The sequence below is a fragment of the Ovis aries genome, chromosome 14, assembly GCF_016772045.2.
Source record: "Ovis aries strain OAR_USU_Benz2616 breed Rambouillet chromosome 14, ARS-UI_Ramb_v3.0, whole genome shotgun sequence".
NCBI classification, from domain to species: Eukaryota; Metazoa; Chordata; class Mammalia; order Artiodactyla; family Bovidae; genus Ovis; species Ovis aries.
Genome location: NC_056067.1, coordinates 45471859 through 45484611, shown reverse-complemented (window position 1 = coordinate 45484611; position 12753 = coordinate 45471859). Strand labels below are relative to the sequence as shown.

At 51.8% G+C, this 12753-nt stretch overlaps 1 protein-coding gene across 1 annotated transcript; it reads left to right on the top strand.

Annotated features, from left to right (window-relative positions):
* Window positions 1–4543: 4543 nt before the first annotated feature.
* SBSN (suprabasin) lies at window positions 4544–9264 on the top strand. The gene is made up of 4 exons (XM_027977407.3): window positions 4544–6164; window positions 7968–8033; window positions 8149–8193; window positions 9056–9264. The coding sequence occupies exons 1-4, from the start codon at window positions 4572–4574 to the stop codon at window positions 9077–9079; spliced, it is 1728 nt and encodes a 575-aa protein (XP_027833208.1). The 5' UTR covers window positions 4544–4571; the 3' UTR covers window positions 9080–9264.
* Window positions 9265–12753: the final 3489 nt, after the last annotated feature.

Genomic DNA, 12753 nt, shown 5'->3' with positions numbered 1-12753 from the left:
TATGCTCTTCTGGACCCTTCTCTGGATAGTTATCCTTGCTATTTCTTTTTGCCTGGAAGTCCTGTATTTATTCATTCGTTCTGGTATTCATTCAAGTTCTTCCCTTGGCAGCCTCTTGGTTGCCCTCAGGTGCCACGCTCTAAGAGAGCTCCTCCTAACTCCACATCTAAAGTTCTCTCCTTTCTCAGTCACTATCTGCCATGACCATTACTCCTGTCATCCAGGAATCTTTGTTTGACTTCCCATCCTGGGTTACATATGAAAATGTGCCAAACTGCTTTAGGGTTATACTCTATAATTTTCTTTTCCTCCCAGCATATCTCTCTCTCTAAAGATCATTTTATTTTTCCATTTTTTTTTCTTGCAAATTGTCTCTGCCCATTAGAGGGCTTGTCTGCCTTTGTCACTTTTATATCCCATTGACTAGAAGAATGGTACTTAAAAGGTGCTTGCTCAAGAAATAATTCCAGGATGAATGAATAAATGTAACCTTCTGAGGTTTCTTCTGATGCCCAATCTTGAGTCCTGTCCTCTCACACATGCTGTTCTTTTCCTGATGGCTTTTCATGGATTTAGTTTACCCTGATGCAGTTACTCCTTTGCTTGTTCATTGTCTCCCTGTTGGGACCATTGTTTTCTGTTTTGTTCATCACTGGTCCTCCAGCTCCTGTGCCTGACACAAAGCAGGCTTTCATTAAACATTCTGGGAAGAACACAGGGACCGATGGCCCCATCCCCCCACAGCATGGGGTGTGGGGGCTTGCTTGCTCATCTGTGACTCACAGGCAGGCACCTTCACCTGTAGGGCCAGTTGACACACAGCTGTGACCAAGATTTAGGGGGGATTTGGGCCAGGAGGGAGTCATCGTCCCAGAGAGAGGTGTGGAAGCAAGAAAGGGCAGAATGGCATAACCTCTTCCTTCCCCTGACCTCCATAAGGACTCAGTGTGCTAAGCATCTGCCATGAGACAGAGCAAGGGTGAGGCCCTCCTGCTTGGATGGGAAAGGTGAAACTGAAAATAAGTTGAGTGAACAGCTGGGGAGATGTCAACAAACCCAGACCAAAAAAGAGAACAGAGGTGGGGGGTACCAAATTTAACATGTATAGTCAAGGTGGAGGAAGTGTGCACAAAGAAAACCAGGACTGAAAAGGGACCGATTTTGTATGCCTCTACAATAATATATGTGAAGAACTAGATGCAGTTAAAATCTTCTTAGAAAATACGAGGGATCGAAACTGATACAAAAAGAAATGGCAGGACTTCTCTGGTCTGGGAAGATCCCACAAGCCTCGGAACAATTAAGCCTGTGCAATGCAACTGCTGTGCACAGTAACTACTGAAGCCCACGAGCCCTGGATATTGAGCTCCACAACCAGAGAAGCCACTGCAATGAGAAGCCTGCACACTGCAACTAGAGAAAACACATGCCCAGCAACACAGACCTAGCGCCACCAAAAAAAAAAAAAGGAAATGGCAAATCTGCGTAGGCCAATAACAAGAGAAGAAACAAGGAGTTAAGATCTGTCCTCCCAAAGGGTGACTCAGATCCCAATGATTTTATGGGCAAGATGTGCTGAGGCCCTGGGAACAAATATTTGCCATTCTACGGGACCTAGTGCAGAGCCTAAGTGAAGCTGGGAAACCTAGAGGCAGCTCCTGTGCTGAGGCACTCTGGGTAGGGCCTGGGCTCTGAGGCCCTATGGAGTGGCAGTCACACTGTGTGTACCCATGTTGCACAGTTCATGAGTGCTATGGGGTACTGTGACAGCTCAGCTCCTGAAACCTCCACTACTCACTCTAGGAAACAGCAGAGAAAGGACAACTCCAGGTTAATCTAATATATGGAGATAGATGCCAAAGTCCTGAGTTAAACAGTGCAAGTGAGAATGAATGGTTTTTCCAGTAGTCATGTATGGATGTGAGAGTTGGACCATAAAGAAGGTTGAGCACGAAGAATTGACACTTTTGAACTGTGGTATTGAAGAAGACTCTTGAGAGTCCCTTGGGAAGCAAGGAAATCAAACCAGTCAGTCCTAAAGGAAATCAACCCTGAATATTCATTGAAAAGACTGATGCTGAAGCTCCAATACTTTGGCCACCTGATGCAAAGAGCTGACTCATTGGAAAATACCCCGATGCTGGGAAAGATTGAGGGCAGGTGGAGAAGGGGGTGACAGAGGATGAGATGGTTGGATGGCATCACCAGCTCAATGGACATGAGTTTGAGCAGATAGTGAAGAACAGGGAAGCTTGATGTGTTGCAGTCCATGGGGTCACAGAGTCAGACACGACTGGATGACTGAACAACAACAGAGAACTATGCACTGAAGAGAAGGATGGAGACTGACAGAAAATGGAAGGATGGGGCGGGGAGAGAGGAACGGAGTGCGTTTCTGAAGGAGAAGCCCCACCTCTCAGTCTTGGGGCAGATTAAGATTCTGAAGCTCACAACCTCCCGGCCTGGGAAACTCCCTCATTCTGGTGCTGGACAAGGGCAGAAAAGCCACACCTGAGGTTGCCCAGAGATTTGACTTTATCCTTGGACTGTGAAACCAACTTGGTGAGCTCAAGCTTGGAGAGGTGGCACAATTAATCATGGTCTATGGGCAGAGCCTAGAGAAGAAAGCCAGAAACTCCTGGCTTTCTGGGTCTGGATCCCTGGATCTGAGATGGAGCCCTGGGTCCTCCAGGGGGAGTGGATCTTGTCGCCCTTGTTAAGCAAAGCCTGAAAACACGTGCAGATTCTCGCCACACCTGTGTACCCACACGCATAACTCCACCGCCCCCACCTGCTCACACCCAGCACATTCCTTCGTGCCTGGCCTGCCCACCTGCAAACCCATCTTCGCCCCCTCTCCCAGGCTCTCCCCTTGGCACCAAAACCCAAATATCTTTCACCTGGCACCCAACTGTACCCACCCTCTGGCCATCATCCTTCTAGTCCCTCCAAACCAGTTCTACAGACCCACCAAGGACAGACCTACCACCACCCCCTGCCCTTCGCTCTGATGTCCCTTTCCACACTGAGGCCAAATTCTCAGCTGTTTCTGTCTCCAGCCCTTGCCATTATGTCAACACTTGGGACTTCAGGTCGGGACTTAGGAGGCCTCAGGGGGAGGAGGGAGGAAGGGATGAGCTCCTGGCCCCCAGCCCAGGTTCTGGCTGACTGGCTCCTGCTGCCCTGGGTCTTCGGCTCCTCCCTGTGGCTGCCTCAACCGGCTTTTCAGGAGACACTACGTCCTGTCCCAGCTAGTGGCAATCAGTCCTCTGCCTTAGCCCAAGGGCTGGGAGGTAGGGCAAGAATGTGTTTCTGGTTCCAAAATCTGCCACCCTCACCAAGGGACCTGATGCTGCTCTGGGGACACATGCAAACTTCCCTCCATCATGCTCTGAGACCCAGGCTCAGGCCTGGACTCTCATCCCCTGATTTCTTCTAATCCATTCATTGTTCAGCCTACAAATGTTTACTGAATGTTCTCGAAGCTCACGATACAGCATGACCAACACAGACAAAGGCCCTCTGGAAGTCTACAAACTGATAGGGGTTTGTGTGTGTGTGTGTGCTCAGTCATGTCTGACTCTTTGCGATCCCATGGACTGTTGCCCCCCAGGCTCCTCTGTCTGTGGGGATTCTGCAGGCAAGAATCCAGTGAGTGGGTTGCCATGCCCTCCTCCAGGGGATCTTCCCAGCCCAGGGATTGAACTGAGATCTCCTGCATTGGCAGGTGGGTTCTTTACCACTGCGCCACCTGGGAAGCATACAATCTGATAGGTGAGACAGACAATAAAAAATAATTTCGGATTGTAGTAAGAGCTTATAAAGGATGACATTACAGAGTATAACTGGGGGAGGGCCAGGGAAGGGTGTTTTGAGAAGGTGACATCTGAGGCAAGAAGAGAGTGAGGAGGAACCCAACCTGTGAAAATCTGAGTTCTTCATTCTGGGCAGAGAGAAGAGCAAGTGCCAAGGGCATGAGGCAGGAATGAGCTCGGTGTGTTTGAGGACCAGAGAGACCTGTGTGGCTGGAGCATAGTAAGTGCATAGGGGCAGGGGTCAACAACAACAATCAGAGCAAGGTCTAATGATTGTTTCCACTCCCTGAGGGGTGCTTCTGGCCCCTGCTCCCCATCTTTTCAGACCTTTGTTGCTGGGGAAGCTGGATCCTTAGACCTCCTGAGAGGAGTGAAGATGCTGAAGAACCAGCCGGGGTCCTAGGGATGGAGGGTGACAGAAGATGGGGTTGGGAGAGATGAAGCCTGGATAGTAACTGAGGAGTGAAAAGAGCAGGTGATTGAAAGGGCAGACATATGGGCTCTGGGGTGGAGGGTGCGAGCTGGGCAAGGAGCAAAGATGCCGTGTGAGTCTTCTTCATTCATGACTCACCCTCTCTTCCTCCTCTTCTCATTGCTCAACCCCAGATCTCCCTGGGAAATACCTCCCGACTGGGGACGAAGTACCTCACAGGGTAATTGAGTCATGAGGGGTGGAGAAGAGCAGAGGAGGCAGAGGATAAATAGCAGCTTTGCCTCCCTGGCTCTTCTCTGCATCCTCCCCGCTTGCCCAACAATATGCATCTTGCCCGTTTGCTCAGTTCCTGCTCCCTCCTGCTGCTACTGGGGGCCCTGCCTGGATGGGCGGCCAACAATGACCCCATTGAGAAGGTCATTGAAGGGATCAACCGAGGGCTGAGCAGTGCAGAGAGAGAGGTGGGCAAGGCCCTGGAAGGCATCAACAATGGAATCACTCAAGCTGGAAGGGAAGTGGAGAAAGTTTTTAATGGACTCAGCAGCATGGGGAACCAGGCCGGCAAGGAGCTGGACAAGGGCGTCCAGGGGCTCAACCACGGCTTGGACAAGGTAGCCCATGGAATCAACAATGGCGTCGGACATGCAGGAAAGGAAGCAGAGAAGCTTGCCCATGGGGTCAACTATGCTGCTGGACAGGTTGGGAAGGAGGCAGACAAAGTGATTCAGGGGGTCCATCATGGGGTCAACCAGGTGGGAAGTGATGCAGGGAGGTTTGGCCAGGGGGCCCACCATGCTGCCGGGCAGGCTGGGAGCGAGGCAGAAAAGTTTGGCCAGGGGGCCCACCATGCTGCTGGGCAGGCTGGGAAAGAGGCAGAGAAGTTTGGGCAGGGGGCCCACCATGCCACTGGGCAGTTTGGGAATGAGGCAGAGAAGTTTGGTCAAGGAGTCCACCATGCCGCTGGGCAGGCTGGGAAAGAGGGAGAAAAAATAGTCCAAGGGGTTCATCATGGATTGAATCAGGCTGGGAAGGAGGCAGAGAAGTTTGGGCAGGGGGTCCACCATGGTGCTGGGCAGTTTGGGAATGAGGCAGAGAAGTTTGGTCAAGGAGTCCACCATGCTGCCGGGCAGGCTGGGAAAGAAGGAGAAAAAATAGTCCAGGGGGTCCAACATGGAGTGAATCAGGCTGGGAAGGAGGCAGAGAAGTTTGGGCAGGGGATCCACCATGGTGCTGGGCAGTTTGGGAATGAGGCAGAGAAGTTTGGTCAAGGAGTCCACCATGCTGCCGGGCAGGCTGGGAAAGAAGGAGAAAAAATAGTCCAGGGGGTCCAACATGGAGTGAATCAGGCTGGGAAGGAGGCAGAGAAGTTTGGGCAGGGGATCCACCATGGTGCTGGGCAGTTTGGAAATGAGGCAGAGAAGTTTGGTCAAGGAGTCCACCATGCTGCCGGGCAGGCTGAGAAAGAAGGAGAAAAAATAGTCCAGGGGGTCCAACATGGAGTGAATCAGGCTGGGAAGGAGGCAGAGAAGTTTGGCAAGGATGTTCATTATGCTGCTGGGCAGGCTGGGAAAGAGGGAGAAAAAATAGTCCAGGGGGTCCAACATGGAGTGAATCAGGCTGGGAAGGAGGCAGAGAAGTTTGGGCAGGGGGTCCACCATGCCATTGAACAGGCCGGAAAGGAGGCGGGTAAAGTGGGTCAAGGGGTCCATGATGGGGTCAACCAGGCCGGCAAGGAGGCAGAGAAATTGGGCCACGGGGTCAACCACGCGGCTGGCCAGGCTGGAAAGGAAGCGGAGAAACTTGGCCAAGGTGTCCACCATGCTGCAGGCCAGGCCGGGAAGGAGGAGGACAGGTTGCAGCAGAATGTTCATAATGGGGTCAACCAAGCCGGCAAGGAGGCCAACCAGCTGCTGAATGTAGGTGAACAGGGTGGGGAAGTGGGGAGAAGGGTGTTGGGGGAGGGAGAGGTTCAACCCTTGGGACATTTTGGGGAGCCCACGTCACCATCATTTGGTGAAAGACGCTTGGGCAGCTAAGCTTGGGGGAAGCTTGGGCTTCCCACTCTCCATCTCCCTTACAAAGGAGCTGGTGGCCAACCGGTCAGACTGATTAAGCCATCTTATCTGCAAAGCCCTATATCAGAGAGTGTGAAAGGGACCCCAGCCCCACCTCCAGGGAGCTGTCCTCCCAGTTAAGGCGATTGGTAGGGAGGAGCACAGCCTCCCCTGGGGAACAGGAAGCAGTTACTGAGGCCAAGATCTATTATGGAGCAAAGAGAATGAGTGTTGAGAAAACCCAGAACGTCAGCATGAACTTGAGGATTAGCTTTGGGAGATAAGCCCATTCTGTTTAATTTTCATAGCAAGCCTCTGAGGTAGTCAGAGTAAGGATGCTGACTCCCTGATTCTCAGATAAGGAACCGGAAGCTCAGCGAGGTTTGAGGGACTTGCCAAGGTCACGTGGCTAGCACACAGCTTTAGTGAATTGCAAATTAGGCTTCTTTCTCTTCCTCCACACTGTCCTGTCCGAGGAGGCCTTCCAGAGGATCTTTCTTCCTTTCTTCCTTCCTTTGTTTGTTTCTTTCTTTCTCCATGCCATGCAGCATGGGCTTCCCTGGTGGCTCAGATGGTAAAGAATTTGCCTGCAAGACCAAAGACCTGAGTTCGATCCCTGGGTTGGGAAGATCCCCTGGAGGAGGGCATGGCAACTCACTCCAGTATTCTTGCCTGGAGAATCCCCATGGACAGAGGAGCCCGGTGGGCTACAGTCCATGGGGTTGCAAAGAGTCAGACATGACGGAGCAACTAAGCATAGAGAGCATAGCCATGCAGCATATGGGATCTTAGTTCCCAATCAGGGATCCAAGTCCCACCTCCTGCACTGGAAGTTCGGAGTCTTAACTACTGGATCACCAGGGAGACTTCCTGGGGGATTTCTGATCCCCACTTAGGTAGAGGGGACAGATACTGGGAGGCAAGCTGCACCACGCACGGCATTACAGGCACCAAGGAGGAGCAAGAGAAGGCTGACTCCTGCCTGCCCCAGTTCCCTACTCCCCACTCTCCATGCGGAGTCTTGGGACACCAGCTTTCAGACTGGCCCAGGCCTCGAAAGCTGCCAGCCTCGGAGCCAGGGATGGGTGGGTATGGAGAGAGGAACTATGTTGGAAGTGTGCAGGGTAAGGGAGAGGGCTGAGTCAGGTGCCAGGATTCACTGAATAGAGCCCAAGAGTGGGTGGTTTGTTTGGGGATTCAAGGCTAGCAGCAGCAGTGCAGAGGCGGAGGCACTGCTGAGAGTCTGGGGAGGGTTCAGGATGGGGATCAGCCCGAATTAGTGATCAGGCTGGAGTGTGTGTAGCAGAGTGTGTTAGAGGTCAGGACGGAGGTTAAACTATGGTCTTGGCTCCTCTGGGCTCCCTTTCTGGTGGGGCCCCTTCTCAGTAACTAAGAACATCTCATTAACCAGAACAAAAGGGAATTGAGGGAAGACTGACCAGTAAGGGCAGACATGGTTCCTGGCTTCTCCTCCCATCTCTCATGGAATTCCCACAGCCACGTGGGCTTTGGGTTTTCTTCCTGGACAGTGCGGGTCGGCGGGTGAGCTTATGCCTCCCACCCTAGCCCCAGTCCCCCTAGGGGAAACGGGCCACTGGGAAAAAAGAAGTTGGGAGACCCTCAAGGTCTCGGGGGTTGTAACAACAGTCTGGGCTTCGTCCACAGGACGGTCGTCCAGGCGGATCCACCGCCCAGCACGGAGGGGCCGCAACCACAACCTTAACATCTGGAGTAAGTCTCAAGCACGCAGCGTGGACTTGGAGGGTGGTGGTGTGGGGAGCGGAGGCTCTCCTCAGATGGTAGGTGGGACATGCTGGGGACTGACCCTCTTGTCCTTGAATTTCAGGCTTCGGTCAACAAGCCCTTCATGGCCTTGTCAGCCCTGTGGAAGGTGAGTGCTCAGGTGGTTTCTGGGAGATGTTCTCACACCCGCTCCCATCACCTGTTCATTGAGAGCTGCGCTGCAGACACTCAGGCTCTGCAGATGCCAGCCAACCCGTTTCCCAGCTCTGGTCTGCCTTGTCTCCCTGCTCTCTGCCCTTCACATCCTGCGCTCACCTTTTGGGCTCTTTCTATTCCCATCCAAGCAGAAGAGACCTCCAGGGGTCCTTATGCATCTGGGCGCCAGGGAGGGAGGGGCTGCCGAAACCTTCCCATGTGTGCCTGTCACCAACCGCCTGGGCATCTCCTGCCACACCCCCTCCCTTCACTGTGACTCCCTCGGTGGTTTTGTTCCTGCTGTCTTGTGGCAACATCCTGGGTGGCGGGAACCCCAGCTCTGTCCCTGGTGGACAGCAAGTCCCTCCCCACCCCCACCCCCACCCCCCACCAGGCTAAAGGCTCCTCTGGGATCCTGGGCCTCCCTCTAGACCCAAAGAGAAGTCTTAGGTCTCGTCTGTGCTCAGTACATTCAGCAGCCTGAAACTGGGTCCAATGGGTGAGGGTGTAGAACAGCCCTAAGACTATGCCAGAAACTCAGAGACACACCCTTGTTTATCCCTGGGCTCTGGAGGTGGTGGAGGATCCTCTCAGGCAAAGCAGACAAGGCTTCTCAGTCTCTACCGAGGCTCCTGGCACCTGTGTCTGGGTGGACCGGCTCCCTGTTCTTCCTGAGTCTAGGTGCCGCCTTCCTTAAAACAGTCCCTGGAACAGAAGCAATTCCTGACCAGAGTAGCTAGTCTCCCTCTCCTCTCTCTAGGGGGTGTGAGGGCGCAGGACTCTGCATCCATTCCCTCTCTCCTTCTCTCCTCCAGAGCGTCACCAGCATCATTCCCTAAGCTGATGAACTGGCCTGGTTGAAGAGACTGACATTCCTATTGTCATATCCGCTGAAGTGACCTGAAGGAGCTGGGGCACGCAGGGGGGGGTTGGGGGGGTCGGGGAAGGGAAGGGGGAGGATGGATTTCTAGAGTCCCTTGGGGGCAATACTGAGACTTATGAATAAATACAACACTCTGTACAACATCATGGTCCATTGTGCTCCCTAAGCGGGGGATCCATGGGAGGAGGCTTGTCTTTCCTCCTCTTGCTGCTTTGCTGGAGGAGCTGGGAGTCTGATGCACAGGATAGGTGGAGCTGGAGATTTCAGCCTGATCTGATGGAAGAGGGTAGTTACAGGGACAGGTTATACTTCACTAGTGCAAAGTTTGTGCTTGGCACCAAGAGGAAATCCATGCAGGGAAAGCCCCTCTGGGCCAGTAGTGGTGGGAGGAGCCCAGGGAAAAACTGGCAGGAACCTTGATGGAGCCCCAAAAGTTAGCATCCTCATTCAGGGGTGTGGCACCAAAGGAATACCAACAGTAACCCATGTGTATTGTGTAATTAAGGCATTCTAGGCTCCCCGTACATTACATTCATGACCTCACCAAATCCTCCCAATTGGCCAGTTAGGTAAGTTCAGTTCAGTTCAGTTGCTCAGTCGTGTCCGACTCTTTGCGACCCCATGAATCCCAGCACGCCAGGCCTCCCTGTCCATCACCAACTCCCGGAGTTCACTCAGACTCACGTCCATCGAGTCAGTGATGCCATCCAGCCATCTCATCCTCTGTCGTCCCTTTCTTCTCCTGCCCCCAATCCCTCCCAGCATCAGAGTCTTTTCCAATGAGTCAACTCTTCGCATGAGGTGGCCAAAGTACTGGAGTTTCAGCTTCAGCATCATTCCTTCCAAAGAAATCCCAGGGTTGATCTTCAGAATGAACTGGTTGGATCTCCTTGCAGTTCAAGGGACTCTCAAGAGTCTTCTCCAACACCACAGTTCAAAAGCATCAATTCTTTGGCGCTCAGCCTTCTTCACAGTCCAACTCTCACATCCATACATGACCACAGGAAAAACCATAGCCTTGACTAGATGGACCTTAGTCAGCAAAGTAATGTCTCTGCTTTTGAATATACTATCTAGGTTGGTCATGACTTTTCTTCCAAGGAGTAAGCATCTTTTAATTTCATGGCTGCAATCACCATCTGCAGTAAGAGGTACTGCTATTGCCTCATTTTATAAAAAATCACAAGGAGGTGCAGGCAAGTTAAGAAACACGACCGAATTCACACAGCAAGTGGAGGGAGAAACAGCCACAAAGGATATTCTGAAAACCCAGAGGTCTTTTGCTGTTATATTTTTTTTAACATTTAAAAAATGTTTCATTTTTGGTTGCCCTGGGTCTTTGTCACTGCGAGCAGGCTCTCTCTCGTTGTGGACAGTGGTGGCTACTCTCTCATCACGGTGGGTGGGCTTCTCATCGCAGTGGCTTCTCTTGTTTCAGAGCACAGGCTCTAGGGCGTGCCAGCTTCCGGAGGTGCAGTTCATGGGTTCAGTAGTTGTGGCTCTCGGGCTCTAGGGCACCCCCTCAGTAGTTGCGGTGCATGAGCTTGGCTGCTCTGCAGCCTGTGGGACCTTCTCCAAGACCAGGGATCGAACCTGTATCCCCTGCATTGGCAGGCAGATTCTTATCCACTCTACCACCAGGGAAGTCCTCTTTTGCTGTTTAGCATCAGTAGGGAGGGGACTCAGTGAATAAGGAGAGAGGAAGGAGGCACACGTGCGAGGTCTTCTCTCCGGTGGGGCCACAAAGGGCTCAGGGGGAAGGCACAGTGAGGACAGGAGGGAGGCCTCTTTATGAGAGGAATGGTGACACACGAGGCCCCGCTTTCAGATCTGTGGATGGCTCAAAGCCCGGAGAGAAGATGCTAGCAACTACTATATACTGAGCATGCAGTAGGTTCCAGGTACCGTATGAAAGATACTCTACAACCATTGAAGCTTCCTACAACCCAAAGGATATGATCTACACTGTATGGATGAGGAAGGTGAGACTCCAAGGGGCCAGGCCACTTGCCTGGGGTAACCCGTGAGAAAGTAGCAGGCCTGTCTATTTCCAGAACCTGACCTTGCCCAGTTACCTATAAAGTCTGTAGAATACTCACCTAGCATGGGTGGAGTGCTGGGAGACCAGGTGCCTGTGGGCCACGTCCTTCCCCTCCAGGGGCCACCACTTCCTTCCATATAAAGGGGGGGGGGCGGGTGTCTGCAAGAGAGGACTGCAAACATGGCTTCCAGCTCCAAAATTCCATCAACTGTGGGAGCAGAAATAGAGACAGTGTTTTTGCCCTTGGGGAATTTAGAGGCTTCCTGGGAAGGCTTCCCCAATGGCTCAGCAGGTAAAGAATCTGCCAGCAAAGCAGGAGACACAGGAGATGTGGGTTCGATCCCTGGGTTGGGAAGATCCCCTGGAGGAGGAAATGGCAACCCACTCCAGTATTCTTGCCTGGAGAATCCCATGGATGGAGGAGCCTGGCGGGCTACAGTCCATGGGGTCACAAACAGCTGGACATGAATGAGTGACTAGGCACAAAGCATAAACAGAATTTGAAAACAAACACAAAGTGATGTATCAATAAAGACTAAAGGACGCACCAGGGAGGGGAGGGGCCTGATAGGCACAGTGAAGGTAATGTTCTTGGCACTTCATATTCTCTGTGTTTTTCCTTGTTTGTGGAATACCACTATTTTATTTTCTTATTTATTTATTTTTTGCCTCGCTGCCTCCCCAACCACCGATAGAACCCAGGCCCCCAGCAGTGGAAGCTCGGAGTCCCAACCACTGGACCCCCAGGGAAGTCCCTACTTAAACAACATATGCTCCTTTTTCTCCCTGGCAATATCTTATTGCAAAAATGAAAGAATTTTACAGTGGATACCTGCATACTCACCACTTGGATTCCACCATGAACATACGACTATGCTTGCTTTATCACATTTCCACTGATACTTTTTCTTTTTTTTGCTATACAGTAGGTCCTTGTTGGTTATACATTTTAAATATAGCAGTGTATTCATGTCCATCCCAAACTCCTTAACCGTCCCTTCCCCTGATCCTTCTGCTCGGGTACTGATACATTTTCGATGCTTTTCAAAGTAAATCCCAGAGCTTTGTTTCTGGCATTTCAATAAACAGAAGCATTCATTCCTATTGGGTTGGCCAAAAAGTTCACTTGGTTTTAAGTAACAATAAAAGACATATTTTCCATTTTCACAAGACCTTTATTGAACAACTGTTCAGTAACCAAATGAACTTTTTGGCCAACTCAATACCACATGTTTCCTACACATGTGGGAACAGAGGGTCTACTCTATGTTGAACGTCCTTTCATCTGGTCTGGAAGAACCCCTTCCGGTCATTCTTTCAGAAAGTAAAAGCTTTCATTGATTCTATTTGCCCCCATTTTCATGCTAGGTTGGCTTGAATGGGGTTCCTGAAAGTGCCAAAGAGATATAGGATAATGCTGGGGGTCAGTCCTGGGAGGCTTCTGGAAGAGGAGGGTCTGAAGAGGCAGATCTGAAGGTTACAAGAGGCACGGCTCAGTCCTGCCTCGAGGCCTGGTGAGCTCTGCTTCCTCTGCCAGGGACGTTCGCCCTGCCTATCTGTCCTTTCCTGCCTCCCCGGTTTGAACAAAG

Coding starts and splice junctions, on each gene's coding strand:
- SBSN (XM_027977407.3), top strand. CDS start 4,572: ATGCATCTTGCCCGTTTGCTCAGTTCCTGCTCCCTCCTGCTGCTACTG. Junction 6,165..7,967: donor AGGCCAACCAGCTGCTGAAT/GTAGGTGAACAG, acceptor CTTCGTCCACAG/GACGGTCGTCCAGGCGGATC. Junction 8,194..9,055: donor CCTTGTCAGCCCTGTGGAAG/GTGAGTGCTCAG, acceptor TCTCTCCTCCAG/AGCGTCACCAGCATCATTCC.